The sequence below is a fragment of the Haplochromis burtoni genome, unplaced genomic scaffold (assembly GCF_018398535.1).
Source record: "Haplochromis burtoni strain Fernald_Lab_line unplaced genomic scaffold, NCSU_Asbu1 Contig_154, whole genome shotgun sequence".
In the NCBI taxonomy this organism is placed as follows: domain Eukaryota; kingdom Metazoa; phylum Chordata; class Actinopteri; order Cichliformes; family Cichlidae; genus Haplochromis; species Haplochromis burtoni.
This window is the reverse complement of record NW_024582515.1, coordinates 1,145,514-1,173,275: the sequence shown is the minus strand read 5'-3', so window position 1 is coordinate 1,173,275 and position 27,762 is coordinate 1,145,514. Positions and strand designations below refer to the sequence as shown.

The 27,762-nt window shown below is 40.7% G+C and overlaps 1 protein-coding gene across 2 annotated transcripts; it reads left to right on the top strand.

Annotated features, from left to right (window-relative positions):
• Nucleotides 1-222: 222 nt before the first annotated feature.
• Nucleotides 223-27,413, top strand: LOC102308827 (probable ribonuclease ZC3H12C). Of its 2 annotated transcripts, none has more exons than XM_005932547.3 (6): nucleotides 223-376; nucleotides 19,109-19,934; nucleotides 20,871-21,010; nucleotides 21,164-21,398; nucleotides 21,613-21,719; nucleotides 21,890-27,413. In XM_005932547.3, exons 2-6 carry the CDS (start codon nucleotides 19,222-19,224, stop codon nucleotides 23,404-23,406), a joined length of 2,712 nt encoding a protein of 903 aa, XP_005932609.1. In that variant the 5' UTR covers nucleotides 223-376; nucleotides 19,109-19,221; the 3' UTR covers nucleotides 23,407-27,413. The 2 variants fall into 2 exon arrangements, with proteins under 2 accessions (XP_005932609.1, XP_042080814.1); XM_042224880.1 differs by lacking the exon at nucleotides 223-376 and adding an exon at nucleotides 9,452-11,860.
• Nucleotides 27,414-27,762: the final 349 nt, after the last annotated feature.

The following is a 27,762-nucleotide window of genomic DNA, read 5'->3' as shown; positions in this document are numbered from 1 at the left end:
GAATAGACTTAAGTAGGCTTTGATGTGCAAATAGTGTGAAATCATTCAATGCACAAACTGGAGCATAAAGTGACATATTTTGTGAATATGCTTTCACAATAGACTGTGAGGCGTAGCAATATCGTCTCTGGAGCAAAGTGCAAGAAACAGATTTCATGCAGATGCAGATCATGGCCGCTAGGTGGAGACTCTCAGGCAGTCACAAGGAAACGCTCACTGCTCGGCTGTTCTGTAGATTTCCTCTCTGACAACCACGAGATCCCGAGAGCAGCAGCGTCAGCATGCAAACTTTGCACTACCATGAGAGTTTTTACAAGGACACTTGTCGTAACATGTGATGGAGAATGAATTCAACACGGGAGGATGCTACGATAAAGTAAGTGGACATTATTTTGTTTTCAACAAGATATACAGTAATGAATAGTCATCATTAACAACATGCATAAGAAATGAAATACTATATCATGAAATACTACATATAATAGGGATCATATATGAATCTTTTCACACTGCCTGAACAAAAATGCACCAAAAGATTCCTTACTGATTCTCGGTTTACATTTAGGGAAAAGAGAAGATATCAGTAAAGTAAAACATTATAAAAACTGGAACCAAGAATACAGTATGCACAGGAAATATTTTAACTTTAGTAAAATCAATATGAAGTCGGTGTAGCATCACAGACATGTCCAAAGATTGTTAATAGATATATGGGACAGGTGTATAGTTATTCTATGTTGGGTTTTTTTTTTAAAACAAATAAATATTTCTTTAAAGTGATAGTGCTGAATGAACTCATGGTCAGTGCAGCTTATAGTCTGCAGACATAAGTGCAGTATACAATATAATTAGCTAATGTTGGGATAAAATTTACTTACTAAAATAATTCCTCATTAAGTATATTCAGTTTCCTTGTTCGTGAACACATACAAACACACTGCCACTCACTTTCTCACTAAGCCCTTTGTGCTCAAACATGTCATCTAAGCTGGGAGCTTGATGAATTGAGCAGGAACAGGAAAAACTGATCTGTGACACAGTGGCACAAAGGCAAATGGTTGTGAAGAGGTCATGGATTTTCTACACAATTTGTGACATAATTTTAAGAGTCTTGTAGTTGTTGATTTGAGGTATAATCATGTTGGGCATTTGCACCATACACTGCAGATGGGCACAGCAAACGTTAATAAACGAATGAAGGAAGGAAGCCTGAATTATTAGGTTCTGGTGAGTGCTGTGTTTTGCGACAAATGGCCATCTTTAGACATTATCAGCTTATAATGTCAGCCATAAACTGCATGAGTGCAACATATGTGTAAAATATTAGAATTTAAAAAGCAACTGAAGCACAAACTTCATGAGTGGGATGTACCACACAGCAGACCATAACTTTTTCAAGTATTGCAGTTAAAAATGCTCCAGAAGGCACCAACACCACAAGTAAAGAGATGTAGCTCAGTGATTTGAATTAGCTGCTTGTGTTGTAGTTTTAAAAAAAAACAACAAAAAAAACAACTGTGCATGAGATGATTTTATGAAGGGGGGAATAGACTATAGAGAGTTTTACATCAAACCGTTAAGCATAGCTGATGCTGAATTATGAAGACTGGCTCATTTTTGGAGGCAGACTCGTGTGACTTTTAGAGAAACGTCTTTTTTTTTTTTGCACTTCAGTGATGTCTTCACTTTTTCCAGCCATAGAGATTTACACTTGATTTGCACCCATACATCCTCTGCATATGTCCCCAAATGACCTTTTACCTCCTTCGCCTGCTGCACTGAGCTCCAGACATGACTGTGGCCCGCCAGGCAGAGCATGTGTGTGTCTGTGTGTGTGTAAATATGCATGTGTTAGCAGAAGTAGGACCACGGCACGCTCCCATTGAAAAGAAAGGGTGATGGTAAGGCCAGAGGTCTCTGTGGATGACGTTTGGCCTGGCAGCTGCTGGAGCTGCTCCATGCTTTTGTTTCTCTGTGACCCTTCTGACCCGGCACTCGCCCTGATGTCAAACACACACACACACACTTTCGCACACCTGCACATAGTCAGACACATGACCCCGCATACACACACACACACACACATGCAAGGATGTGCAGGCATATATGTAAATTTGATTATTTGCTAAAGCGCCCTGTAGACACATACACACACAACGGTGCTCAATAGGCCAGGCCCTGTGGGGACGATCCATCATGACTTAATCACAGAGCTGTGAATTTATGTGTGAAACACCGTGTACATGTGCCTGATTCACTTTATGTAGCATTAAGAAATTTGTTTTGCTTCAGATCATTCCCATATTTTTTCTTCTAATTCTCACAGAGTCCTCGAAAAAAGTGAAAAAGAACTCCTCAAAATCCCGCTAGCATTACCATAAACATCAAAAGACTTGGAACACTGAAGTAGGTCTGCAGGTAGCAGCTTGAAAATTGCCACAGGTAATTGGCAATACAGAAATATGGATGTTGTAGCACTCTTATCACTTTTCAGTTCTTTAGAAACAGGGGTGCACTGACAGGTCACCGCTGTCGACTGTTTGACTGATATTAGCCTGCAGGCAAAAAGGACCTGTATCAGTGTCAGTTGCTGATATTTCTCTGTCGAGTCCTGGCGAGCTTTGCTGGTAGCCAAGTCGTGTGTTGTGTGCCATTATAATTTGGTTTGTAATTTCCCAGCAAACAGTTCAATCTGATGCAGTAATATATTGCCAGTGTATGTTTCAGTCTTTAACCGCTTTCTGACAAACCAACAGTGAAAATTATCCTCAGTTACGGCCCTAATGTGCTTTTTAAAACTACAATTCCAAAGATGCTAGCCAAGTTGCCATGGAGGTTTTATTGGCCTCAGCTATGTGGTAAATCTCAGTAATGTGTGGCTGCAGAATCACTCCATCTCCATTACACCAAATACAAGCCTGCAGGAAACAGCAGGTGGTGTGTGTGCGCACTAACATGTTTTCATGCTGCCTCCTTAAGTGACCCAGAGGGCACTGGCCTGAAGGCCAACCTATTGTTCTTTCAAAGTCCTGAGTGACCCCATCCCATTCGCCCCCTCCACCACACACACACACACACACACACACACACACACACACACACACACACACACACACAACCACACACACAAACCCCACACACACACCCGACACACACTGGTTTGTTTGACTTCCCTCTTCATAGGTAGCAGCATGTGTAGAGCCTGTTAGCATAGTATTGTGTGTGTGCGCGTGTGTGTCATTGATACCAGCTGGACTACCTCTTCCCCTGCCTGTTTCCACCCCTCAGGCCTTGTTAAAGGGCTGGAGTAATCCTTGCAGCCTGGATCAGTGTTTATCCAGTGTACTGTTTGAAGATCTGCTGCAGACCCTGCTCCTGGCACTTACTCAGCCCTCAGCATGGATTACCTTTACACCCACACTTATTTCTATCCTTTTTGCTCTGTCCTTATTTGTTTTGATTACTTAGATCATTAATTTTAGAGTAAAAAGGACTCAACTGGATATTCACTGTTCAAGGACATTAAAATAATTTTTTAATGGAGGTACTCAGGGTGGTGTAGACAGGTTAAAGGTTATTTAAAGTAATCTGCAATCAGAGCTCCAGAACTCTGAAGTGAAACGCACACGACGCAGACCAGCATGTTTGGTGCAGCATCAAAGATTATAACAGACATCTCTAAAAGTTTCAAGTTTAAATTTACCCAGGTTGAAGTTTTAATTTTCCTGTTGGAACTCATTCGATACTGCAGAATGCTTAAAAAAAGGAGTAAAATGTGTTTTAATACAGTCCTAGTCTTACAAAAAAGTAGTTTTGAATAGTAAAGGTGTGGGATATGATGGTGCAGAATTAGGTGAATTAGATCGGAAATGTGTACTTGTGAAATGCAGGCCACTTTTGATATTGATTCAATCACCGGTTGTTGTTATTCATCCAGATATAGGTTGGGACATGTATTAACCCATAGTTATATCATCCAGTTGCGCTGTTTTACATGGTGGTTTTCAGTGTAGAGTTCATATGTTCTCTTCTTGTCTGTATTTCCTTATCTGAATTTTAAACTTAACAAGACTCAGTGCAAACTAACCATAGAAATCCTTTGTAGAGGAACCACTTTGTAGTGACCCACTATCACACATGAGTGAGATCCTGTTCCAAAGCTGGGTAGAATATAGACGAACAACATAAAAATATGGATTTTCTGGATTATGGACACAATATAGAAATCGCTTATTAAAACACAAAACCCCAATTTTCAAAATGCTTTTAAGAACAGATGCATCAACCAAACAACTCTGACTCAGACGTGCAGTAACAGGCTTTACTGTCATGGCTGTGATCTTTATGTCAGATTAGGTAGCGCTTCCATATGCTTCCTCCTTTGTCTGAGGCAGAAATGCTGCTCAGGTCAAACAAAACTACTCGGATTTATCTTGTGTACACAGTGGCGGCGGCGGCTACTACACGGCAGTGTAGCACGGCACAACACTGTGCCGTGCTGCACTTCGACAGGGTTGGTAAGGTGCAGGCAGGCGGCCGGGAGCAGGACACCTGTTCATCCTGCGACTTGAAGCAGATGGTCCACATGGCGCCTGCTCCCCCGAGGGGAAAAACTGTCAGCTGAGCCCCAATTAAGGAGTCACTGCAAGTCATAGGGGAGCGGGGAGTGGGGGTGGATGATAGAGAGAGAGAGGAAAATCAGTCTGATAATCAAATAACTGTGACGTGATAATTGAACAAATCAGACTGTGGAATTAAAAGGCATGATACTGCTGGTTAAGTTAGGAGCCGTTCTTTACTTTACTAATTACTAACCCCCGACATGTGAGTCATCCAATCAGCATACACAGATATATGATATACTTAGCTATGCTTTTGTTACTTGAAACTAAGCAGTTTGTTTTTCCAAGTAAAAAAAAAAGTTTCAGATAATTTAATCGGACGTTTTTCTTTATGGTGAATTTTTTCACCATAAAGAAAAACGTCCGATTAAATTATCTGAAACTTTTCTCTTAAATTATCTGAAACTTTTCTCACATAAGTCTTTGCAGACTTATGTGAGAAAAGTGTGCCATATTGAAAAGATGCATCCTTTTAAGTAAATCTGTGCAGTCACTTTCAAACATTTTGTGTGCAAAGGTTTAAAAGGGAAAAACCAAAATGTGTAGTCACAGTGTATTCATATCTGCAGTAAATAGTCACACAAAGTTCTGCTTTTGATTGCTTTTCTCTTAGCCCGTTTGAGTCGGTTGTTTTTGCTGGCGCATATCAGACTTAAATTCCCTTCTCAAACAGTTTCACATAATCCAGGTCAAAGTTGTGTTGCCTTTTGTTCAGATGCAGCATCTTTTTATCTGAAGGGATGTTTGTTGTGCTTTTTAAAAATGCTTCTTTAGTTTTCTGTGAAGGTTAGAGTTCGCCAACTGTCCCCAAGTGTCTAAACAGAGCTTTGCAGAGCCACACCTACATGCTGTAGCTGTGTGAACTGTCACTTGTTTCAGAAATGGGTGGAACAGCCGGTCTCCTCTGCTCTTGGTTTTTAAGCTTGGCACTTGTTGCAGGGAACACAGAAGCAATAACAGACAAAAAACTTTGCTGAAGTGAAACCTTGTTTAAAACAATTAAACCATTGTCATCTGTGGAGGTTTCTTTCTTTACGTATGCTTGGCCTCTTTTCCCCCTTGCAAACATCTTGTTTGCAAGATGTTTGCAAGGGCCAAGCTTAGGCCCTTGCAAACATCTTGTTTGCAAGGGCCTAAGCTACGATCCAGTTTAGGCATAAAGTTAATCCTGTCAGGGAATGTTCTTTTGGAGGGCGGAACATATCAGTAGCCTCTGGATTGGTTGAATTATTATTTTCCCTTAAAGATGTGGGAGGATAAATCTCAGATTTCAATTTAGTTTTATTTTAAAGCTCCAAATCACAACAACAGTCAACTCCAAGGTGCTTAAAGTTACAATAACGCAGAGATTTCACGGCGTAGGGGCTGTTGACATCCCCAGACTAGCTGTACTTTAAGACAAGTTGCCTTTGTGATACTTTTTCTCTCTTCTAAAGGTCATCGCCAATCATCTGTGCTGGTGAATCATGATGGCTAACGCTGCATACGATCCTTGCTGTCATTCAGGGCCTTTGAATTTCCCATCATCCAGGAACCATGCAAAGGGACTGGGGCTCTCTTTGACAGAGTTTTTTTGTTTTTTGAGGAAATGAGTGTGTTCAAAGCGTGTACACAGTAGACAGTACAGTAACAATTCACACCATAAGGGAACCAACGGCTTAGACAATGGATAATACAATGAAGCATTTCTTTAGCAGAAGAAGTCCACATTTCACACTATAACTACCAGATATGTAGATGCCAGCACATAACACACCTTTATCCATCTGAGGTTTCAGTCATCATCGGTGATGACTCCAACTCAAATCAGTCAAAGAAAAAAAAAAATCAGTCTAACTGACACACATTTAAAAAATAAAATTAAAAAAAATTATTTAAGGGACAGATTCAGAGTTAACGCCTGTGATGACTCAGAGGGTTCTTTGTTTGAAACTTTCACAAACTCTGCACCTACATCTTTTTAAAGTCTTCCCTGTAGAGGGAGTGACACCATTATGCTGCCTGTGTTTATCATGGGCGTACACAGAACAGGTATTACTGCTTGATGTGGTCAGATTTGCATTTAAAGAACCAGTGATGCCTACTGTAAAAACATAGCGAGTGCTCAACCCTGAGGGATAAATTCTGAGGCTTTAGACAACAATGGGAGCAGGCCAACAGTTTTGCATAGCCTGGACTTTCCAGGTGAGCCAGGTTTGGCCGCTTTTCATGTTAAGTAATTTAAAGTAATTTTCCTGGATTAAGAACCATGTTTACCACATTTAAAGTTGTTTAGCATGGGTTTTTCCTAAGCAAGCAAAGGGGGCCTTACCGGTATATATTTTTTCTCTTTTTGTTTTTGGAAGACAAAAGACAGAAGATTAACTGGCCAACCGAAAAGTAAAACAAAAAATAAGGGTCACTTAGAGAAGTTGAGACAAAGAATGAGGGGGATGCACGTTGTGGATGGTGTTGGGAAGAAGTATGTGAGATGGGGGAAGACAGACGAACTAGAAACAGCTACGGGAAAGCATCGTCTTTGTAATAATTGTCGTTATTTTATTTATTAAGAGAATTAAGAAAATGAAAGGAGACCTATTCATTTTTACTTTTGGGCTCTAATAAAGTAAAGTTCAATGTAATCTTTATATATCTTGTATTGGTGGAGCGTGGGTGTCGAACATAAGGTCCGGGGTCCAGAATTGGTGTTGGCCAGGCAAAGACTTGAATCTGTTGCATTTGACACTTTGGAAAATGTGAAGGAGGGCATAAAGTTTTGGACTTTTTTAACATATTTTAGTTACATTTTTCAGCATTTTCTGCTTACAGAGACATGATCATTCATATTGCACCACAGTAATTAAGCAAGACAAAAAATTAAATAACAGAAAAGTTCCAGTTTTTTCACTGTTGACTATAGACAATTTTTTCACAATGGGTCTCCAAATAACAACATTTTCTGTGAATTAATGGAAACTTTGTGTTTTATAGTTACGGGACAATCTGCACAATGAGCTACTGTAATTTCTTCTGTAATTTTTCACATCTCTTAAAAACGTCATTGAAAATTTCTTATATTATGTGGAAAACTAGGACATACTGTTGGAGTTGCACTTCCTTTTCTTATATTAAGCTGTGTCAAAGATTTAATATGTGGTTAAACTTCTTCACACTGATAGAAGTGGGAAGTTCAGTGGTCCAGCGCCTTGAAGATCAAGGTGGACTGTATTTGACCCCTAATATGAAATTTGACATTCCCAGTGTAGAGGTTGAAGCCCTTCAGTATTAACGCCCCACCCTTTGAGCCAGCTTTCTTCTAATTGGCTGCCCCACAAAAACAGACGGTTTGAACAGCAGGTGGCTGCTGTGCATCCACAAAATTAGCCAAAGGGCTACTTTTCATTTTTAGTCCCCGATCAGACAAAAACAACAACTAAGAACACAGACGTACACATCAGGGGCCCGTTCTTCGTACCGCGCTAAGTGAGTTAGCTGGATGAGATTGTTGACGATTTCGCGTGATCCAGGATCGTTCGGTTCCCCGAAGCCCATCCGGGACTTGCTGTCATAGCAACAGAGCCGTAAGCGTAAACCTGCTGGGGAGCAGGTTTACTTTATGTAAACAGGATTAGATCGCGGCCACGCAGGTATGCCCGCGTCATTTATACGAAAGCAACAGCGATATTCCACCACTGTTTCACCATAAATAAATAACATCAATGTAACTAAAGACAATGCAGCACCTGATCCATTTATTGATTTCACACAGATACATACAGGTCATTTCCTAAAAAAGGGAAATGTACTATTAACATACTATTACATGTATGTGATTATTACAGATGTAATTCATATTTCAGAGTAGCAATTGCAAATTACTTCGTGTAATCAAGATGAGAGACCACGGCTATAAAAGCGAAGGTGGATTTGGGAAGCCTGTCGCAGCCATGTCCTGCGGAAGGTGCAAGATTGATAAGGAGAGTTTTCAGAATTCAGCGTATATTGCGGGACAGACAGGATCCTTTAGCTCAGCGCGACAGTGTGCTCATAGAGAGATATCGATTTTCCCGTGAGGGTATTATTTACTTAACCAACTTGTTGACGAGGGGGTGCAGGACCACCACCTGTCTTTTTTTGCTCTGCCCTTTTCTTGGTTGCTGTTATAAACAAACAGATTATTTCAGGGTCTCTTTCCAAGAGACGAAAAGCAATATAAGTGATAAATATTACCATTCTGTAGAATATTCCTATATTTCACTTTTACCTGTTCCCATGTTCTAGTGGGTCCTGTTGTGGCTCTAATGTGAAAGGGGATATAATATAACATATTATAATATAATGTAATATAATATTGGATAATATAGTGTAATATAATAAATCTACCCTACCGCCTACTGGTGTTGGCCAGAGGGGCCGATGGCGCGATATGGCAGCCTGGCTTCTGTCAGTCTGCCCCAGGGCAGCTGTGGCTACAACCGTAGCTGCCTCCACCAGTGTGTGAATGTGAGAGTGACTGAATAGTGGCATTGTAAAGCGCTTTGGGTGCCTTGAAAAGCGCTATATCAATCCACTCCATTATTATTGTTCTTATTAAATTACTTACGAGTTTAATTTGTCAGCAACTTTCTGCCAGCCCTCTCTCCTTGCTTTTGCAGCCTTTGCAGTGTTCCCTTGCGTTTTAATTAAACTCTGAAACTCCTGAAATCCCTCACTCAAGAGTTCTTGCTCTGCTGCCGAAAAATACCGAGCCGAGCGCGCTCCGTCGACATTTTCGCCGACCAATCAGAGGGTTGCCGATCAATGTTTCTACTATCGATGCGTAGCCCCTTTTACGACACCCAGTGATGTCACATTACTGCGTCCAGCTGTACTAATCGTCAACAGCAGGTGTGTTCGGGGAACCGGATTAGCGCGCTCACGGTTAGCGCGATGGTTTGGTCTTGGATGTTTCATTTGATCTTGGATGTAGTGAGCGACGTACGAAGCACAGGGCCCAGATTGCAATTCAGTAGCGCACTTCTATATTTCCCACATTCCCACACACATTTGACAAGAATTCAATTTGCAGAGTCATGAAAAATTTATGAAGTTCTCAGAGCAAAATACGATCAAACCTGGGACTAGTAGTATGCACCTAACCGAGTGTCTTGTTAGTGTAGCTTTATGAGTGGCACGCCACATAAATGACTTTCCACTGAGACTGTGTGGGCTTAGCTGGAACATCTTCCTGACTGTCGTCTGCTGGCAATATTGACTGCATTTCAAATGGAAACATGCCACATATGACTCTACACGAGACAAGACAGATTTGATCAAAGAGCCATTAAAGGTCAAAGCTCCACTACGTGAGGTTCAATTTGAATTTAAAGACCTGAGATTTGGTATTGAGATTTTTTTATCAAAGAATTTCAGAAATTCGATTATGAAACGTCTCAAATCTCAACAACAAAGCTACTTTCAGCTGCTCCCTTATTTACAAGGGCTTGCCACAGCAGGTAGCTCCACCATGTTTGATTTGGCAGAGTTTTTTATATCGGATGAAATCCTGTCTACTCCCAGGACCTAACTGAGATCTTTTGCTTTTTGCTAGCCAGATGTGTATAGATGATGTGCACGTGTAAAAAGTGTGATGTGAAAATAGCACTTGAGCCCATAAAATGATCAGGAATGTTTGAACCATGGTCGCTGATGAAAGGAGCTGAGGGGTCTTTTTTCTAACCTAGACTTCTACACAATTGGAAGTCTTTTTGCAACTAAAGCAGTCGCCCCCTGCTGGTCATTAAGGATACCTCCGGTTGGCTTAACTTTTCAGATTTTGACTCTAGTATATAGTCTGTCATTTATATGTCAATCAACATTCCCTCGCTGACATCTACATTTAGATTAAAGAAATTTAATCTGCTCAGGAACGTGGAGCACAATCTTCCCCTTAGGTGTTTGCAAACCTCACACAGAAATTGTTAAAGATTACGTTTGTTCATGGGATGTTTTAAAATGTGTTTTTATTATTCTCTGGAAAAATAAAATCATAAATCTTTTTCTATCTAAATGTGAAATGACTGGTTAACTTGAGCTGTTCAAGTCCAGCCCGACCTCCTTTGAGACTGAAAAATTCCTCCTGATTGTAATGGCTGGGGTTTTTTTGTTTTTGTTTTTTTACTGCGTTAGTTTGGTGTCTTTTGCTCACTGCAGCTTCCTTCCCCACCTGCTAACTTTCCATAAGAGAGATGCATACGCACTCGTAGGCGATCACACTCCTGACACCCATTTTGGGAAGCACACACTACTTTTAACATAATTGTGTCATTGTCTGAGTCAAGCCAGTCCTCCCACCATGAAACAAAGATGTAGAAGGCAACAGCCGTCTCCACCGAGCCAGGTGTTACGCAGGGCTCCATTCTGGGTGCTGTTTTTTCTTTCTTTCCTTTTTTTTTTTACTCATTCTTTCTTGTTGTGTATCTGTTTGTGTGTGTGTGTTTGTGAGTGCATGTGCGTGTGTGTCTGGGTGTAATAGCTCTAAGGACGGTGTGTCTGTGTGCAGCTGCCCGCTGAGGGCCCTCCTTTGTGTCCCCCTCCCCTCTATTGTCAACTCATGCCTTCTCGTCCATTCATGGCTGATGGTCGGTGGATGGTCTGGTGATGTGTGCGTGTGTCTGTGAGGGGTTGGGAAGGGGTGGAGTTACCCTACTACATCTCACAGTCCCTTTTTTATTGGTGGAGAGGGGGGTGATTGGCGTGTGTACAGAAAGAGATTTGGTGAAGAGAGGAAAGTGAGCTGTGCGAGGAGATTTCTGTGCTCGTATTGGTGGGCAGAATCACAGTGAGGAGGGGACGGTAGGTGCCTTAAACTCCATCTGCTGTCAGTAACACTGCTAGCCCTGCAGCTTCAGGACACATCACTCTGCTTTGCAACAACAAAAAGAAAAAAAAAGGAGAACTTCATGGTTGATCACTTAAGACTGCTGCCAGACTCGACCAGGAAACTCATTTTTTGCTCAGCCCCACTTGGACTGGCAGCTTTCTCCAGTTCTCTAGTGGATACAAGACATTTAACTTCCTTTTTTTCCATTAAAAGAAAATCGGGCCATACTCCTGGGCTTAGTCCTCACCACTTTACTGGGTCATTTTCTTTTTTTAAATCTTTCCCACTTTGTGCTTTGTTGCTGATATGATCCAGAGTAGCATGTCAGGAGACACTTTGTAGGAGTTCTTGGTTCTTCTGTGCTTTACTGCCTTGCTGTTTCTCGTGGAACTGTTCGGTAAGTCTTACTAATTTACTTTTGTGCGTTTAGCTTGGATTCGTGTTGGCCCGTTAAAGACGCTGATAACACTGCTGTCATACTTCATCCTGGATTATCTGCAGTATTTTGATGGTTTTTTTTCACTCTTTTTTTATCATGAAATCTCTGTAACCATATAACCTAATGATAAACATATGTGACCAGTGAACAGACGTGCTGTAATACTACAACAGTTAAAGCTGCACAGTCTTTGTTGCTGTAATGCTCAAATGGGGACATTTATAGACTAGTAATACCTGTTAGTTACTGAGTGTGATTTTTAGGACAGCGCAGTTCACTCTGGAAGGTTGTCGTATACATAAGCATCGCAGTCTGAGCTCACAAGTGAAATTAAGACAAGGCCGTTTGTGGTTTTAAATCAGGGCTCTTTGGGGGATTCCTTGGGTTTCCCCCTCAACGGGTCATTGGTTAGGTTTCACTTCAATTAAATTAATGTAAACAAATTATAGATTATCATATGTGCTGACGAACGTTAGCAGGGTCTGGACCACTAAATGTCTCCGTATGATGGCCTTTAGTTGAGCAGCGAGGGAGGCAGAATCAGACTCTGCACAGCTTAGAGGTGAAACCGAGTGCTGCCCGCTACCAGAAAAAGCCACATGACAGACAGTGGTGATATGTATCAATGAGGATGAATCTGGACACCACCAGTTGCAGTCAGGGAGGGTGTAGGAACAGGATGCTTTCAGGGAGGTCCCCTGTGGCTTCAGCAGGCATCTGTTGTCCCCACCACCACTCCCCCCAATCCTATATGCACCCCCACCCCCACTCTCCGCACCCTCTTTGTCCCCCTCCCAGCCGGTCGCTGGCGTGGCAGACTGGGTCACTGCTGTACTCAGCCGGCAAATGGCAGCCATGCGGTGGCCCTGAGGGACTGGTCGGGGTCTTTCCTCAGGGGAGCTCATCCTTCCACCCCACACCCAAGGGGGCTAACCCGGGATCACAACACATATAATGATACGCACAGACCACTGTCAGGATGGGCAGGGTAGGTCAACGAAGTGCAGACTGCAGCATCTGCTCAGTATGGAAAGACTCTCAGCTTGCCCTCGTTGAAACACTGACTCACCGAAGTTTGGTAGACAAGTTATTCTTTCCAATAAAATACACACTCAAAATTAAAACTCACGGTAGCTGGCAGTTTGTGACACTCTTTCTTTCTTTATTTTATCCAAAGGGACTTAAAGGATCGTTACAGTTCTTCAAGATTTTGATGCATGTAATTAAGTTTTTTAAGATACTAATCAACGGCTATGCATGCTCAGCTAAATGGTTTAAGCCAATCTGTCACTGCAGCTCATCTTGTAATATATGGCTGCTCAACAAAAACAGTATTCACCAGGAATTGCATTTTTTTTTTCACCTGTCTCTGATATTTCATACTGAAAAGAACAAAAAGGTTGGTGATTTGACACTGTGTGGTGGCAGAAGCTAAAAAACTCACCCTGTAACTAAATATAAAAACTATGTAAACTCTCTCCGTGTATATTAACACTATACAGTCATCTGATAGGCTGAGTTTCCTCCCTACAACCAAGTCCACGTTTAACCAGGAGACAATTGCTTGTTTTCTGTACTTCAAGATGGGCTATTCCGGATAGACAGCAGTGAACAGAAAGTTCATTCAAAACTAAAGTTTAGCATGTGTAGGGATCACGCCAGCTCTGAAACCACTAAGCTGTTGGAAGGCACCCACTCTTATTTTCATGTCGGCTGCACACCTGTGAATTACCGCGACTGCATCTTGCATTGTGGTGACGCTGTCATGTTACCAAAGACTGACAGATATACAAACACCTTCCAACGTACTCAAAAGTCTCCTTTGTAGCACTTCTTGCTGCTGTACAGGACTCTTGAACTGCATTCTTGGTTTATGATCCACACCCACAGCATCAACAGTTATAAAACTAAATGAAGCAATAGATGCTGCTGTTCAGTGCTTCAAAGTTTAACTGGACATTTTCAGATATTGTACAAATCCACCAGCGATATTATTTATTTATGTATTTAGTATGTTTGAAACACAAACTATAATAGCTTAATTGTCATCCAGGTCTTTGTGTAGTATTAAGTAACATTAAAATGGAACTGAAATATTATAAGAAATACTACAAGGAACAGCTAATGGCATTCCTCGTGAGTTATTGGAGTTTTTTTTTTTTCCTCTTGGTTTTCCCAAAAACTTCCATGCAAATACATTTGTGTATTCACACTCCTTCATACGGCACACGTATATAGTGCAGAGATCACACCACATGTCACCGGACTGCCTTATGAGTGGGTTTTCACACTTGCTGTGTCACTCTCACATTTCTGCTGACTCCTCAGATTCCGTCTGGCATCCTGCGACTGAAGTCCGCGCGGCTGATGCATAAGCAGGCATGCTTTGCATGTTGATGTGTTGGTGTGGGGGGTGAATGGGTTTAAAAAAAAAAAAAAAAGCCCCAGCCTCCGTCTGTGCATGCTGCTCGGGCCGAGAGAACAATACTCCCATCACAGGAGGACAGATTGTGTGGCAGCTGCATTGTTGAAGGACGGCACGCCAGACACACTTCTTCCCCCCCGACACACACACAAACTCACTCTCGCTCTCTTCCCCTTTGTGCCTCTTTTGTTTTTTTTCCTGTTTTTTTTTTTTTTTTTTTGCTGGACTAAATTATTCCGGCTCTCTTGTGGCATTCAGGATGAAAAACAGCGGCGGTGCAGCTTAGACGTCGGGGGTCGGGACATTAAGAGGCCCCTGCTTTCCGGTGCTTTAGCGTGCGATCTGAGAAATTCTTCTTTAAACTATAACCATAAATAGGAGCGCATACAGAGTGCAGAAGTAGCTCTTTTGAAGTGATTTGCAAACAACTGGTGAAAAAATTTATCTTTTGAAATAAATGTTCAGTCTTGTATGAGGAGCAGCTTCATGAAGTGAACTGAAGTCTTCCAATGCTACCAGACAGTATTTGTTCACCTTGTGTCAGCACATAAAAAAAAAATCAGCATTATTTGTCCAGAGCAGCATAACAGAGTATTTTTCTTTCACAGAAATCTTTTTTTTTTTTTTTGACATCGTACTTTGGTGCATCTTCTTCAAATGTTGTTCTTCAAACTTGTAAATAACATTCCCGTTCACTTCTCACAGATCTCAGGGCAGTTTCATGCACTGGAAGTACCCTCCGTGGGTATTTCCACAGATAAACAACCTTACATGCAAACACACAGTTGTTGGTATTTGTTTGTGATGTGAACCGTTGTCACTAAAAACTGAAGCAGGCCCACTCTGTCCACATCATACCAGTTACAGGTGGGGTGTTGAGGCAAGTCATCATATGACTGGTTTTCAACTGTCACTTCCTTTTTCTATGCCTCTGTTTGAAGATAATTTTTTTTGTACCTTTGAGGTACCCTCAAAGGAGGATCTTGGCTCTGTCTGTTTTTTTATGCATGAAGCCAACAAGACTAAACTAGGTTAATGGGTAATTTGTATACAATGCTTTTTCTTGCTTTCCTTCATATATATTCTGCTAGAACAGTGGATGTTCATGTTCAATATGAACCAAACATGAGGCTTCACGCTCTGATTCACAGAATTTTTATCTACTCTTGGATCTGTATGTCAGTGAGAGTGGATATTATATGAAATAGTCATCTCTGGCAATCAGCTTGGGCTGAAGAAGCCCCACCCACCTGGTGTACAAACCTGCTGTTTATGAAGGGCAGGAGCTAGGCCGAGCGTAAATAGTTGATTTTATTTTTCTTGGCTGGTTCAGTTGTACAATTTTTGTGATCTGCTGATACAAACAAACAAACAGCATTTTTTTTAATGTAAAATATTAAACTTCACTGGATATAACTTATTTCCCCCCAAACTTGAGTAAGTTAGAGGATATTTTTCTTGCTTAAATATCTAAAAACTACATGCTATGTGCAAAAATGAAAGAGTTGCTTTAAACCACCTTTATCCAACATATTTTACCTTACCAAACAAAAGCTGGTGCAGCAGATTTACTTAAGAAAACTAATGTCAGGTGCTTACACTATTTTTCAGTATCTTTATATATTTATAACTTTTCTCTTTTTCACTCATCTCCATAATGTTTCCCTTGCCTCCGTTGCTCATACCGAGGCTGCTAGCAGCTAGCTGGTGGCTTGCTCTGAGCGCTGGACAGCTTTATTTCTTTTTTTTTTTTTTTTTTTTTTTCAAATGTTCATGTTTAGCTGTGTGAGGGTGATGTAAGTGTGATTTAAGAATATTAAATATCCAGCACTATCAAATAAAGGTACTATTTTGAACTTTAAAATATGCCAGGCTTATTTAGTATGCTAAATAAAAATATGCAACCAGACATATAGTATTTCTCCCCACACCCTCTAGCAGATCATTACATGAAGGAACCTTTTAAAAACAAGCGCGCTCATGCTCACAGGTGTACACACGGGTGCTCACACACACAAACTACACCCTTTTTGGCTCCTACCTCAAAGCACACTGTGCGCTGTCGATCTTACAATAATGTTTAATATTTAGTATTTACTGTTATATTCCCATAGATCATTGTGATGTTGTTTATTGTATTGCTCTCATTTTCTTCTGCTTGTTTTCTTTTTTCTTTCTCAACAGGTGATCCAGGTGATTGATATATGTATTTTTTTTGTCTGCTTATTTAGTTGGTTTTTGTTTTTTTGCCCTTTATCCCCGTCCCTCTTCTCCGTTGTTTTTCCCCCTCTTCCTTTCTCCCCTTTCTTTTCCTCATTCAAGTCTGTCCCATATCTAGCAAGTGAAAATAAAAAATAAATAAAATAAACAATAAAAGGTGAATCAAATGGACCATTACGGCAAGGCTGGGATGGTCCATTTGGTAAAGTAAATCCGTTGGGCATCTTTGTTGGCCTTTAGACAATAATTCTGATGGCAAAGGAACCAAACGGGACAGGCAAAAAAAAAAAAGACATAGTATTTCTGAGGAAATGAGCAACATTTAAAGTCAACTCAAAATGAGGTTATAGCTACCAAAAGCATCGGTAATTTAGTGGATGTTTTGTGTGAATACACTGGAAGTAAACAAAGACATTTAATTTCTGTTTTTAAAGTGGTCACTGAACAATTTACAGATCACTCTTTGTTTCAGCCAGTCTGTGCACCCCCACACAACCAGCAGGCCACACTCAGAGGCTCTGAGCAGCATTAGGGGTTTCTCTCATTTGCTACCACAGATGGAACTGAGAAACATTCAGGAAGGCCACATAAACACAAACACTGACTGCAGTGTTAGCTGGTGTATCACTGACTGAATTTCATAAACATTACTTAAGATTTTATGTTGTGGATTTAAATAGAAGTACAGCTTTATGTAATGTAGTTTGTGTCCAACTGTGAGGATTTCTTCTGGGCTTTCGGTGATCAGTAAACTAACTGGAAAACATAAAACATGTACTGTGTTTGTGTTAATGGGCAGTTTGTAATTTTTCTTTGTCATGGTAGCTCACACAGCTGTAACGGTAACGTTTGTTTGTGTCAGAAAGAGCCCTCTTTGTATGATTTTGATACGCCCCACCTAGATAGTGGCCGGAGATTTGAAATAAGTGGAAAATGTTGTGTTTTTTGACTTGTGTCACGGCCAGCACCTCCTGCCTCTTAACATTAGCTTTGTCCAGTCAAAATGGATTTAATTTATCATACATATATCCATGGCTTTTTTCATAAATTATTCTTAATTATAGTTAATCTCCTGTTGGCTGCTCATGTTTGTAAATTTTGGCTGTACCTTTTCTTGCTGCACGTTTAGATTTTGAATGTGCAAAATGTGCCAAGCAGTTAAAAATGCGTTTGATTCTGTATGACAGCTTATTCTTACCTTTACTCTGAGGACACAGATGTGCCAAACAGGGCTGCTAACAATAAAATCATGTTGGTTTTCTCACTTACTCAGTGAGACAGAAAAGTTAACGCACTCTGTTGAGTTATCACACAAAACGTGTCCGATGACTTGCCACAAACTTTGCAGATCTTTGTAATTACTGTAACGTCACGTCGTCACGTTCATTTCGGTTTCCATTAGTGAATGCAATCACTAAACGCATATGAATGAATTTTGCTCATATTTGTTTTGAAATGATCTATCAAGAAGAAGCGCTTTTCTATGTTTGAGTATGAAGTCACCACAATATGAGGAGACAAACAATGTCAATCCCATTTTAGAAGTTACAGCTAGTGCATGCATTGATTAGGTAAGCGGAGAATCTGCCTGTTGGCCAAAAAATCTTCAAAAAGGCTTTTATTTTATTTTATTTTATTTATATTACTGGTGTGAAGCAGCAATGAAGTGTTTCATATGGCAAGATCGTTGGCCTATTTCTCACTGAGCTGTTGTTTCAAAATGTAATGTATTTCACAAAATAAAATGCATATGTCAATAAGAATAAGAATGCCTGCATATGACAGAGTCAGGTTTTGTACTCTGTACATATAAATGAGGTGCTTTAAATCGTAAAGTATCAAACTGAAGAATTAAAAATGCCTTAAGCAGAGAGCTGGATATGATTCAACAGTGTTTCTGACAGTGCTGCTGTTCTTTAGCAGATGAAAATTGCCCGTGCTGCACAGTTATTACGTCTGTGCTGGCTTCCCCTCATTTGCTCGGTACTCGGGTGTTTAGCGTTTTGTCCCAGAGCTGTTATTTGTTTGACAACACAGCTCATCACTGTTAAAATGCAAATCAGTAGAAGTTGGTAAAGATAGTTTTCAGCCTGCATGTTTTAAGCATCATAACGCGTGTACCATCAGCAGCTTTTCATTTGAATCTTGCAGTCAGAACTTAATATGCAAATTAGCTATTGAAGCAGACAGACTCTGTCAAGACGCATCCCAGGGCAGAGGAGGTGTTGCTGCTTTGGGCCCTGCGTTTTTTTTTTCCTTTTGATGAAGAAGAGGCGTGCTTGAGATGGGAGGAAGAAGCAGAATAAAATACCCTTACAGCTGCTGGGGAGAATTTTTATTATCATTGGGCCATACTTTAGATAAACAGATTTTTTGGTTTTTAATGTTAATGACATTTCAATTGTTTTTTATGTAGAAGTTAATGGAGTACTGACCACGAGTGTTTCTGTATTTGATCATAAATGCAGTGTAGTGCCCTGTGTCCTCATGTGATGGTATCACATGACAAGTGAGTATATACTGAGAATTTAACCAGTTCCTTTTTATGTTTTAATTCCCAGGTACCCTCACAGGACTAGTTAGTAAGTGAGTTAAGTATCAGTAGTAACAGTGGGGTCAGTCAGGTGTTTGGGAGGTCACGGAGGTAGTGGAGCTGGATGTATGAGAAGGATTCATGGGCCTGAAGGACCATCTGGAGGATGGGACAGGCCACATCCTCAGCCCAGGGCTGGATCTGGACTACCTACACGTGGAAGGTGCTGAACGGCAGGCTGGGAATTTAGGAGCGGGTGTCACTGTTAAAAGCAGCAATACTGCTGGTAGCAGAGGCATTAGCTCTATCATTCATTCAAGCAGCAGTAGCAGTTGCAGTAACTTTTCTGAAGAGAGTGCTATCTCTGACAGTGAAGATGAAAGGCTCCAGACTGGGTCTAGTTCTGACTCTAAAACACCGCACCACGATCAGCTTCACCTACACCAAAGGGAGGAGTCCTCAGTCTTTCAGCCAGTCAGGCTGGACCTGGCACCAAATACATCTCCTGGAGACCCCCCGGAAACATCTCTGACTGACCCCATCACACACTGCCGCACGAAGGTGGAGTTCGCTCTCAAACTAGGCTACCCCGAAGAGCTAGTGTTGCTGGTCCTGAGGAAACTAGGCCCTGACGCACTTATCAATGATATACTGGGAGAGCTGGTTAAACTGGGAACCAAAATAGAGATGGATCAGCAAGGAGGTCAAGCTGTCTCACAGTCTCCCTCGTCCTCTTTGTCCTCCACCTCCAACTCCTCTCTGGATTCTTCTCGGCTACTGTGCCGGTCCCACCTGCTAGAAGACAAAGAAAACCTGCGACCTGTTGTTGTGGATGGAAGCAATGTAGCCATGAGGTGAGGAGGAGAAGCTTTGGAATATACTAGGGTTTTGTTCTCCTTTCATGTATCTACCTCTTTACCTCACAAAGAGTGTAGCTTTATTACTTTATATTAGCTATTATCTGGCTTAAGAGCCTAACATATATAGCTAAGCTGAAAGCCATATAACACACATTTAGAGAAATGCTTATTTGTTGAAAACGTGCATTGTTTAGTTTTCTGAATTTTTGTAAATCCAGTTTTTACCAAAACCATTTAAGAAGATATCAGTTTAAAACTATTAATGTTAGTTACATGTTACATACTATACATGCTGAGACAAGCAGCAAGACTCCGGCATGCAATAGAGGAGACATCGGTGAAAACAGATGTAAGATTGATTTAATCAGATTTACTAAGAAACGAGTTGGAATACAGATGGGTTGCAAAGTGGCTTGCAGTGCTTTATATTGCCAATTCGAGAAGGGTATCAGCTAATTCTAGCTGAGCTTGAGATTGTGGCCTGTGTGAACTAATGCTATGCCTTTCTAGTTTGTATCACTGGTTTGTAATTAGTGACACAAAGTGAAACAATTGTTCATTGTGGGAAAATGTAATACATTATGTAATTTTTGTTTTTGCTAAATTGTTTTTCAAAGTCTTAGCAGTCAGGGAAAACAACTATTTAAAAAACTGTTCTTTCTCTGAGGGTTGGATTTACAACCTTAAACCTCAGATGGTTACAATCATTAGTAAAATGCAAAAACACATCTTTATCAACAATATCAACCTGAGGATACTCTACATTCAGATGCCTAATTCAAGAGTTTGACTTCTAAGCTTTTTTTGTGTTACTTGATTATAATTCAAAAAACATGAAAAACCTGCCGTACTGACAGTATGACTATGACAAGCAAACAGGCAAAGTTTAATCTTAGCTGTGTGGCTGATGCTTGCCTTCTGTTTGTGTAGTCATGGGAACAAGGAAGTTTTTTCCTGCCAAGGTATCAAGCTAGCAGTTGATTGGTTCTTGGAGCGAGGCCACCGTGACATCACAGTGTTTGTCCCTGCTTGGAGAAAGGAGCAGTCGCGACCTGATGCTCTTATCACAGGTAAAAATTACAGTCGTTGTCACAGTTGAAAGTCCCAGAATAACAACAGTGTGAAGGATGTGATTTAATATCCTGCTCTTGGAAGCATTTCCTATTATCCATTAACTCTAGTCTTTCTCTCTATATTTAACTATTGCACCTCTCCTTGTTCAGACCAAGAGATCCTGCGGCGTCTGGAGAAAGAAAAGATCTTGGTTTTCACTCCATCGCGACGCGTTCAGGGACGTCGTGTGGTTTGCTACGATGACAGATTCATCGTCAAACTGGCCTACGAGTCAGATGGTATAATTGTTTCAAACGACAACTACCGTGACTTAGCAAATGAGAAGCCAGAGTGGAAGAAATTTATAGATGAGCGCCTGCTGATGTACTCGTTTGTAAATGACAAGTAAGCATATCGCACCAGCACAAGAAGCAAATCTGTTGGATTTCCTTTTAACGCCATTGTTTCCCTGCACCTTTGAACATACTAAATAACATGCTGTCTTTGTGTTACTCTAACCAATTTGTTGTTTAAAAAAAAAGGAGAATTTCAACTTATGTCTGTGTTTGAAAGAACTCAATATTTGCATCTAATTTCAGTCTGTTAACTGTATATTTAGATTCATGCCACCTGATGACCCGCTGGGACGCCATGGACCTAGTCTTGAGAATTTCTTGAGAAAGAGGCCTGTTATTCCTGAACATAGAAAGCAGCCATGTCCTTATGGTAATAAAAAAAATGTTTAGTTATGTTTCTTATCAAATGCATGCTTATCAGCTATGCTGCAGAAGATGTCTGCTCTTGCATAGTGGAATTAGATAAAAAATTGTACGAGAATAAATGCTTTTTATTTCAGTACAATGACAAAAAAAACTTCATATTCTTTCTTCCATTAGGAAAAAAGTGCACATATGGCCACAAGTGCAAGTTTTATCACCCTGAAAGGGGTAGTCAGCCCCAGCGAGCTGTGGCAGATGAACTCCGTGCCAGTGCCAAAATTTCATCAGTAGCTTCAAGAGGCCTGCTGGAACATGCCCTGATGGCGAAGAGCCAAAAAAATGGTCAATCAGAAGGAATGGCTGAGGCCCCGCTGATTCGGGATACCGGAAAGAAACAGCCAAATCGGAGCCTTCAGAGCTCCTTCAGTGAGCTCTCAGAGGACAAAACTCAAGTCAGTTCCAAAGTGGAGGAACAGAGGAGAAACAGCAGTCTTAGTGGCAGCTGTAGCAATAACATTGTAGCACATCCTGCTCCAGGGGGACCGCCTTCATCTGGACATCTGGAAAGATGGGAACACCCTGCTGGAAGTACTGGATGCAGCTCCGGTATTGCCGGGGCTTCAGGACCAAACAAAGCTGAATCTTATTACAGATGCAGTTCTCCAGTGGTGGGCTACAACTCTGTGGTAAAGGCTTATTCCGGACTCAGTCTTGTAGTGCCACAGACTCCTGAATGCTTCTTTCCAGGTGAGCTCGGCACAAGTTCACTGGCTTCAGATTGTAGCAGTGAAAGCAGTGTCAGCTCAGATTCTTTCTCTCCTGACCCCGTGTTAGATGATAGCCCCAAGTGCCATCACCATCATCCCCACCACCACCATCATCATCACTACTCTGGCCAGTACCCTCACCAGGCAAGCCGTGTTTCTCCTAGTCTGAGCCAGCATTCTCCTCGTGGCTATGTCCATCCTCAAGGTCTTTGGAGACAACGTGATTTTGGCATAGAAGATACTCCAGCATCTGTCGCCTCTCGCATTTCGCCACATCACGTCAACACCGCTTCTGTCTACATCCAACCCCAGCAACAGCTTCAGCTGCTCGCCAATTTTCCAGGGGAACCACCTCATCCACAACATCCACCCCAAACACCCACTACTCACGCCCGGTCTCAGAGCTTCCCTCGAGGCCACAATATGGTGGGCTCCCTTTGGCCGGAACATGGGCTTCAGGACAGAGTGTGTGAAGGCTCACCAGTTCATTCTAGAAGAAACTACTCTGTGCGAACCCAACAATCTCAGCACCAGCAGAACTGGGACCCTAATTATGAGCCACCCCCTAAGCCTTACTATGATCTGTTTTCCTATAAGAGTTTTCCACAAGTCCATGGACACTCTCCTTGGGGCCAGCAAGTTCATTCATCACCACATGGCCTTTTAATACCAGGTCTTCCATCGCTTCCACAGCAGTCTCTTCCATCTGTCCCTACCCACAAGAGCCACATGCCCTCAGCAACCCAGCACGCAAAGCCAACTGCCTTGGGTCGATACCAGGACCTTAGGGAGAGGGTGTTTGTTAACTTGTGCGGCATCTTCCCTCCAGATTTGGTGAGGATGGTAATGACCAGGAACCCACATGTGACGGATGCTCAGGAGCTTGCAGCTGCCATTTTAATGGAGAAGTCACAGCACAGCTCTTGAATAAACACAGTGAAGTTTTCATCTTAACTAACTCATATTTGCGGGGATATCCTCTGTAAGCTTAATAAAAAAAGTCAAGTTGGGCATACAGAAACCAAAATCACAAGATACGAGACTCCTTCAGCTGTTAACACGCTGCCTTTTTAATGCTATTATTATACAGAGAAATACCAAAATTGCCATACTTTTTTTCTAGAAATATGCCTGCTACTTCTGAACGTAACATAGGAAAAGGTAGGGGTGCATCTGCATGTTTCATCTTTTTTGGTTATGAGTCAAAACAGCACTGTATTTAGGGAAGCTTTTAAGGTGTTTCAAGGGTGGCAGTATTGTTGATTTTAAACTTATTTATTTGTTACATTTAAGTTATTTATATAATTTTAAAATTATTTTAGTTTTATTGCACTTTTTGTTTTTTTGTTTTTCTTCAGATCATTTCTTTTGGCAATCATATCAGGGTATAATTATAGCCGTTTGCGCTGTTTCTCTGTTTCTAATTTTTTTAGTCACGGAGATGACAACATCGGGTATGTAGCTCTAACATTTTCAGCATTAACGTGGCACGCACGTATTTGCCACATTGCAAATACAGCCCGACCATAGTTGATGCTCAAGTAAGCCCAACAAACGGCTTTCTTTCTGTGCTGACAGGTGGCAGATCAGTTGTTGCGAGATTTTGTGGATTTCCCCCAACAAGGAAGTGAAACTTAACCAGCACCCACAAAAGAAGATAGCAAAAACTCCACTTGAAAACCCCAAGCTGTTGTTCACTTTTGAATGAGAGTTATTTCCTCTGTTAGGATAGCCCTGTCAGCTGACTTCACGGTTCATCACGCGCTGTTCCTTTCCATCGCTAAACAATATCAGTGTGCTAAATCAGGTTCAAAGTGTGGCAACTGGAAATGTTTATGGGGAACAGATTGTTGGTATTGTTTTAATTTAAATTATGTGTTAATTTATTATACTTAATGTGTGTGAATGTGAGACACGGGGTCTCGTTTATCAGTGGTGGAGGGTTTATCTGCCTCTAATGCTTTGCATACGGTTGTGTTAACTGCACAGATCCACAGTTTTTTTAGTTTTTTTTTTTTTAGTTTATGAGACATTGAATAAAAAAACAAAACAGGCACCGGGTGAGAATCATAACCTTAAAATCACTACATCACCACTGAACTACATGGTGGACCATGGTAGTTTTTTACTTTGCAGGGTTTTTTTCTCAGGAGATATTCATGTTTGGTTTCAAAGTCTGTGGTTCTGTTAAAAAAAGACAATAAAAATAGTTTTTAATAACTTCAACTGATCCTGACCATCACAGACCTCCTTAAATGCCAGCAGGGCTCGTATAGGTTTCCAGTTATCCTTACTTTTTTAACCATATTTTTTTTTATTTATATATTTATATTCATAATAATTTTGCAGTGCCCAAGGTGACTTCTGTGAATTGCCTGTTTTCTCCCAAAAATCGGGGGGGGGGGGGGGGGATTTAAAATATATTTTTAGTGTTTTAAAATTATTTTTAAGTTGTGTCTTCTTAATGCAGCTTGCTTGGAGCTGTGTGTTTTTGAATGAAATTATGATAATTTATTTTTACTATCTCTGCCAGTGAGGTTATTTTTATTGCCCGAGGAACTGTTTGGAAAGCTAACTCTCTCGCCTGGTTAGCTTAATTTCAAGTAGCCCGATGACACCTCTCTTAGTTGATACAAATTGTATCATATATGGTGAAAATAAACATTGTTTTATATGAAAATGTGAGAACAAGTTTTCAGTTGAATATTTTTATGTGGCAAAATATGTCGCCCCTGATAGTTCGGCTTTTATGTAAGGGGGATTCTTGTTCCCCGTTTCCGGGTGCAGTAAAGTCTCAAGTGCACTTTTTGGATATAGTTGTGTGTATTGTCGGTGAACGGAAAGCAAGGTGGAGTCTAGCTCAGAAATGGTGAAACCTCTAACACTGGTTAGCTAGAGGCTAAGTGGGCACACGCTCATAAAACAGTAAAAGTGATCAGGGTTAAAAGTTTTATAACAGAAAGAGCTTGTTAAAGTTGTTTTGTGATGTGATTGGCTGTTATTAAAGTTTCCTGGCATCACACTCCATGGGAGCAGCAAGCGCTGTAGCTAGCTTGACTGTTCCAAATGTTTCTTAAACACTTTCCAGAAAATGTATTTCTTTATTTCTGTGGAGCTTTCTAACATCAAAAAACTTTATTCTCAAACCCTGGAGAGTTGTATGCAAGGCATGAACAAATGTGAGTAACAGTCTGTCAGGTTTTTGGGGGTTTTTTTACACATTTTTTCTCTTATCATTACATTGTTATCCGCTATGATGCTAAAGGCTAAGTCTGTGGTAACCCTGCTAGTCTGGCACTATGTGCTAGTGTTTGCTAAATGGGTTAAGACACCCTACAGTATAATTTAACAAACTTCTAAAGTTATTGTGTTTACATTCTGATAAATATTAACAACTTTATTCAGTGTACAAATACATATTTTTCTATTATTACAAACGTTTTAAAAAGGTATTTTTCTAAATGTGTGTATTTTTTTTCTCAAAAAAAAAAAAAAATCCCTAGAAAGTGTGTGTTAAATCATGTCCTGACATCATGCTGTGAATGGATTTCTTCATAGCTGTTGCTTGAAAAAGTGAATTCCGACTGAACATGAAGCAAATTTCTGTCTTGAATTATATACTTAAATTTAAGTATAGCTAATGTGCTGACTACACAGATGTAAATGTTCTTTAGCTAGCAACATACAGGCCACATTTGGAATGACTACAGTTAAATCTCTTCTTTTTTCTGTCCTATGCATATGTCCATTTAATATTCTGTCTCTTTAGCTAGCAGTGATCAAAAAGAAGAACCTGGCTCTCAAGAATCCTGGATTTAAATATGTTGGAGAATTCTGCAACAACTAAGATGGTTCATATCAGTTCATGGGGAAAAGATCTGAAATGATAGACAGTATCAGAGATGGACCTAGTCACCGTGACGTCAAGCATTGAGTAGCAAAACCCCATTGAAAAGCACAAGCGTTTTCTTGCACCATCTTAGTGTTTTGAATCTGGACTCGGCAACTAGCATATCCTGGATTATCATTACTGTAATAAAGTACTTTAAGCTGCCCTTTTATTTCTGAAAGGGTCATCTATATATGACAATCATGGAGACAATTTTACCATCAATTATAGCCATGATTAGTCCCAATTTTGGCTCTCTAGGGATGGTCACACAGTCCTTGGAACTGGTCTGCAACTTCTGGTTGTGTGGGAGCAATGAGTAGTCTTTGACCAGTTTGCAAGTAGCTTCTGAAGGAGGATGCAAATGGATTGCTAAAGCCAGGGCATAATAAATATTCCACCACCGGCTGGCAAAAACCTCCTTGCGACTGCTTTGGTTGCTAGCAGGTTGGTAGCAGTAAGCATGGAACACACCAACTTCGGTTGCAGTTTTTCTATCCCATAGGTGGTAGTTAGCATTTTCCCTGCAAACTACAGACGATGGTAGCAATCTGCTGACAACCAAAGCAATAATAGGAGATTTGTATGTGTGTAGTGAACTCAGATTTGCCTCCTGTTCAGTCTGAATGCGCTTTATTTGCATTTTGAATTTGCATGTGGGGTTTGTATTAACCGATGACGAGCAACTTGTCATTTGTTGCTCATTTGACTAAAATCATGATGTGTGTTTGTATTTTATTAGGTGTTTTATCGATAGAAAAAATGTAAAATGCCGACAGTCCCTGTTTAGCACAGTTTATTCACATGTTTATTTTTAGTGTGCTTTAATACAGCTTCATTTCTGCTACAGAAATAAGTAAGCGCCATCTCTTCAGGGACCACAGCCAAGGAAAAGGCTGTTTGTTGCTCATCTCTCGGGCTAGTGGTGCTTTTATTAAACCAAAATTAAAAAGGAAAAAAAGTGTTAGACCATTGCTGCTGTTTCACTGTATATTCTGCTAGGGAATAAAGTGGTTCTTTCTATAATGTGATCCAGGATTATGGTGGTAAATCACAGTATTGATTCATACATAGAGTTAACAAATTAAAAGGAAAACCTAAAAGGAGGGGAGGAGGGAATTTCTGGGTTGCATTTGTCCCCTTGGAGGGAAGCGTCAGTTGTTCTGGGGCGTCATATTTATCCTGTGACAAAACATTTCAGTTCAGATGGCATTGATGAGTTGATCACCTGACTCCAACCCCACCTGCATGTTAAACAATGCTTCCCACCACCATCATCAAAACACTAAATGCGGGAATATCTGATAGAAGATATCCAGATGAGTGTCAGAGACGTGGAAAATTGACATTGAAGCCGTTTTGTTTGTATTTGGTGGACCAGCGCTGTATGTTGT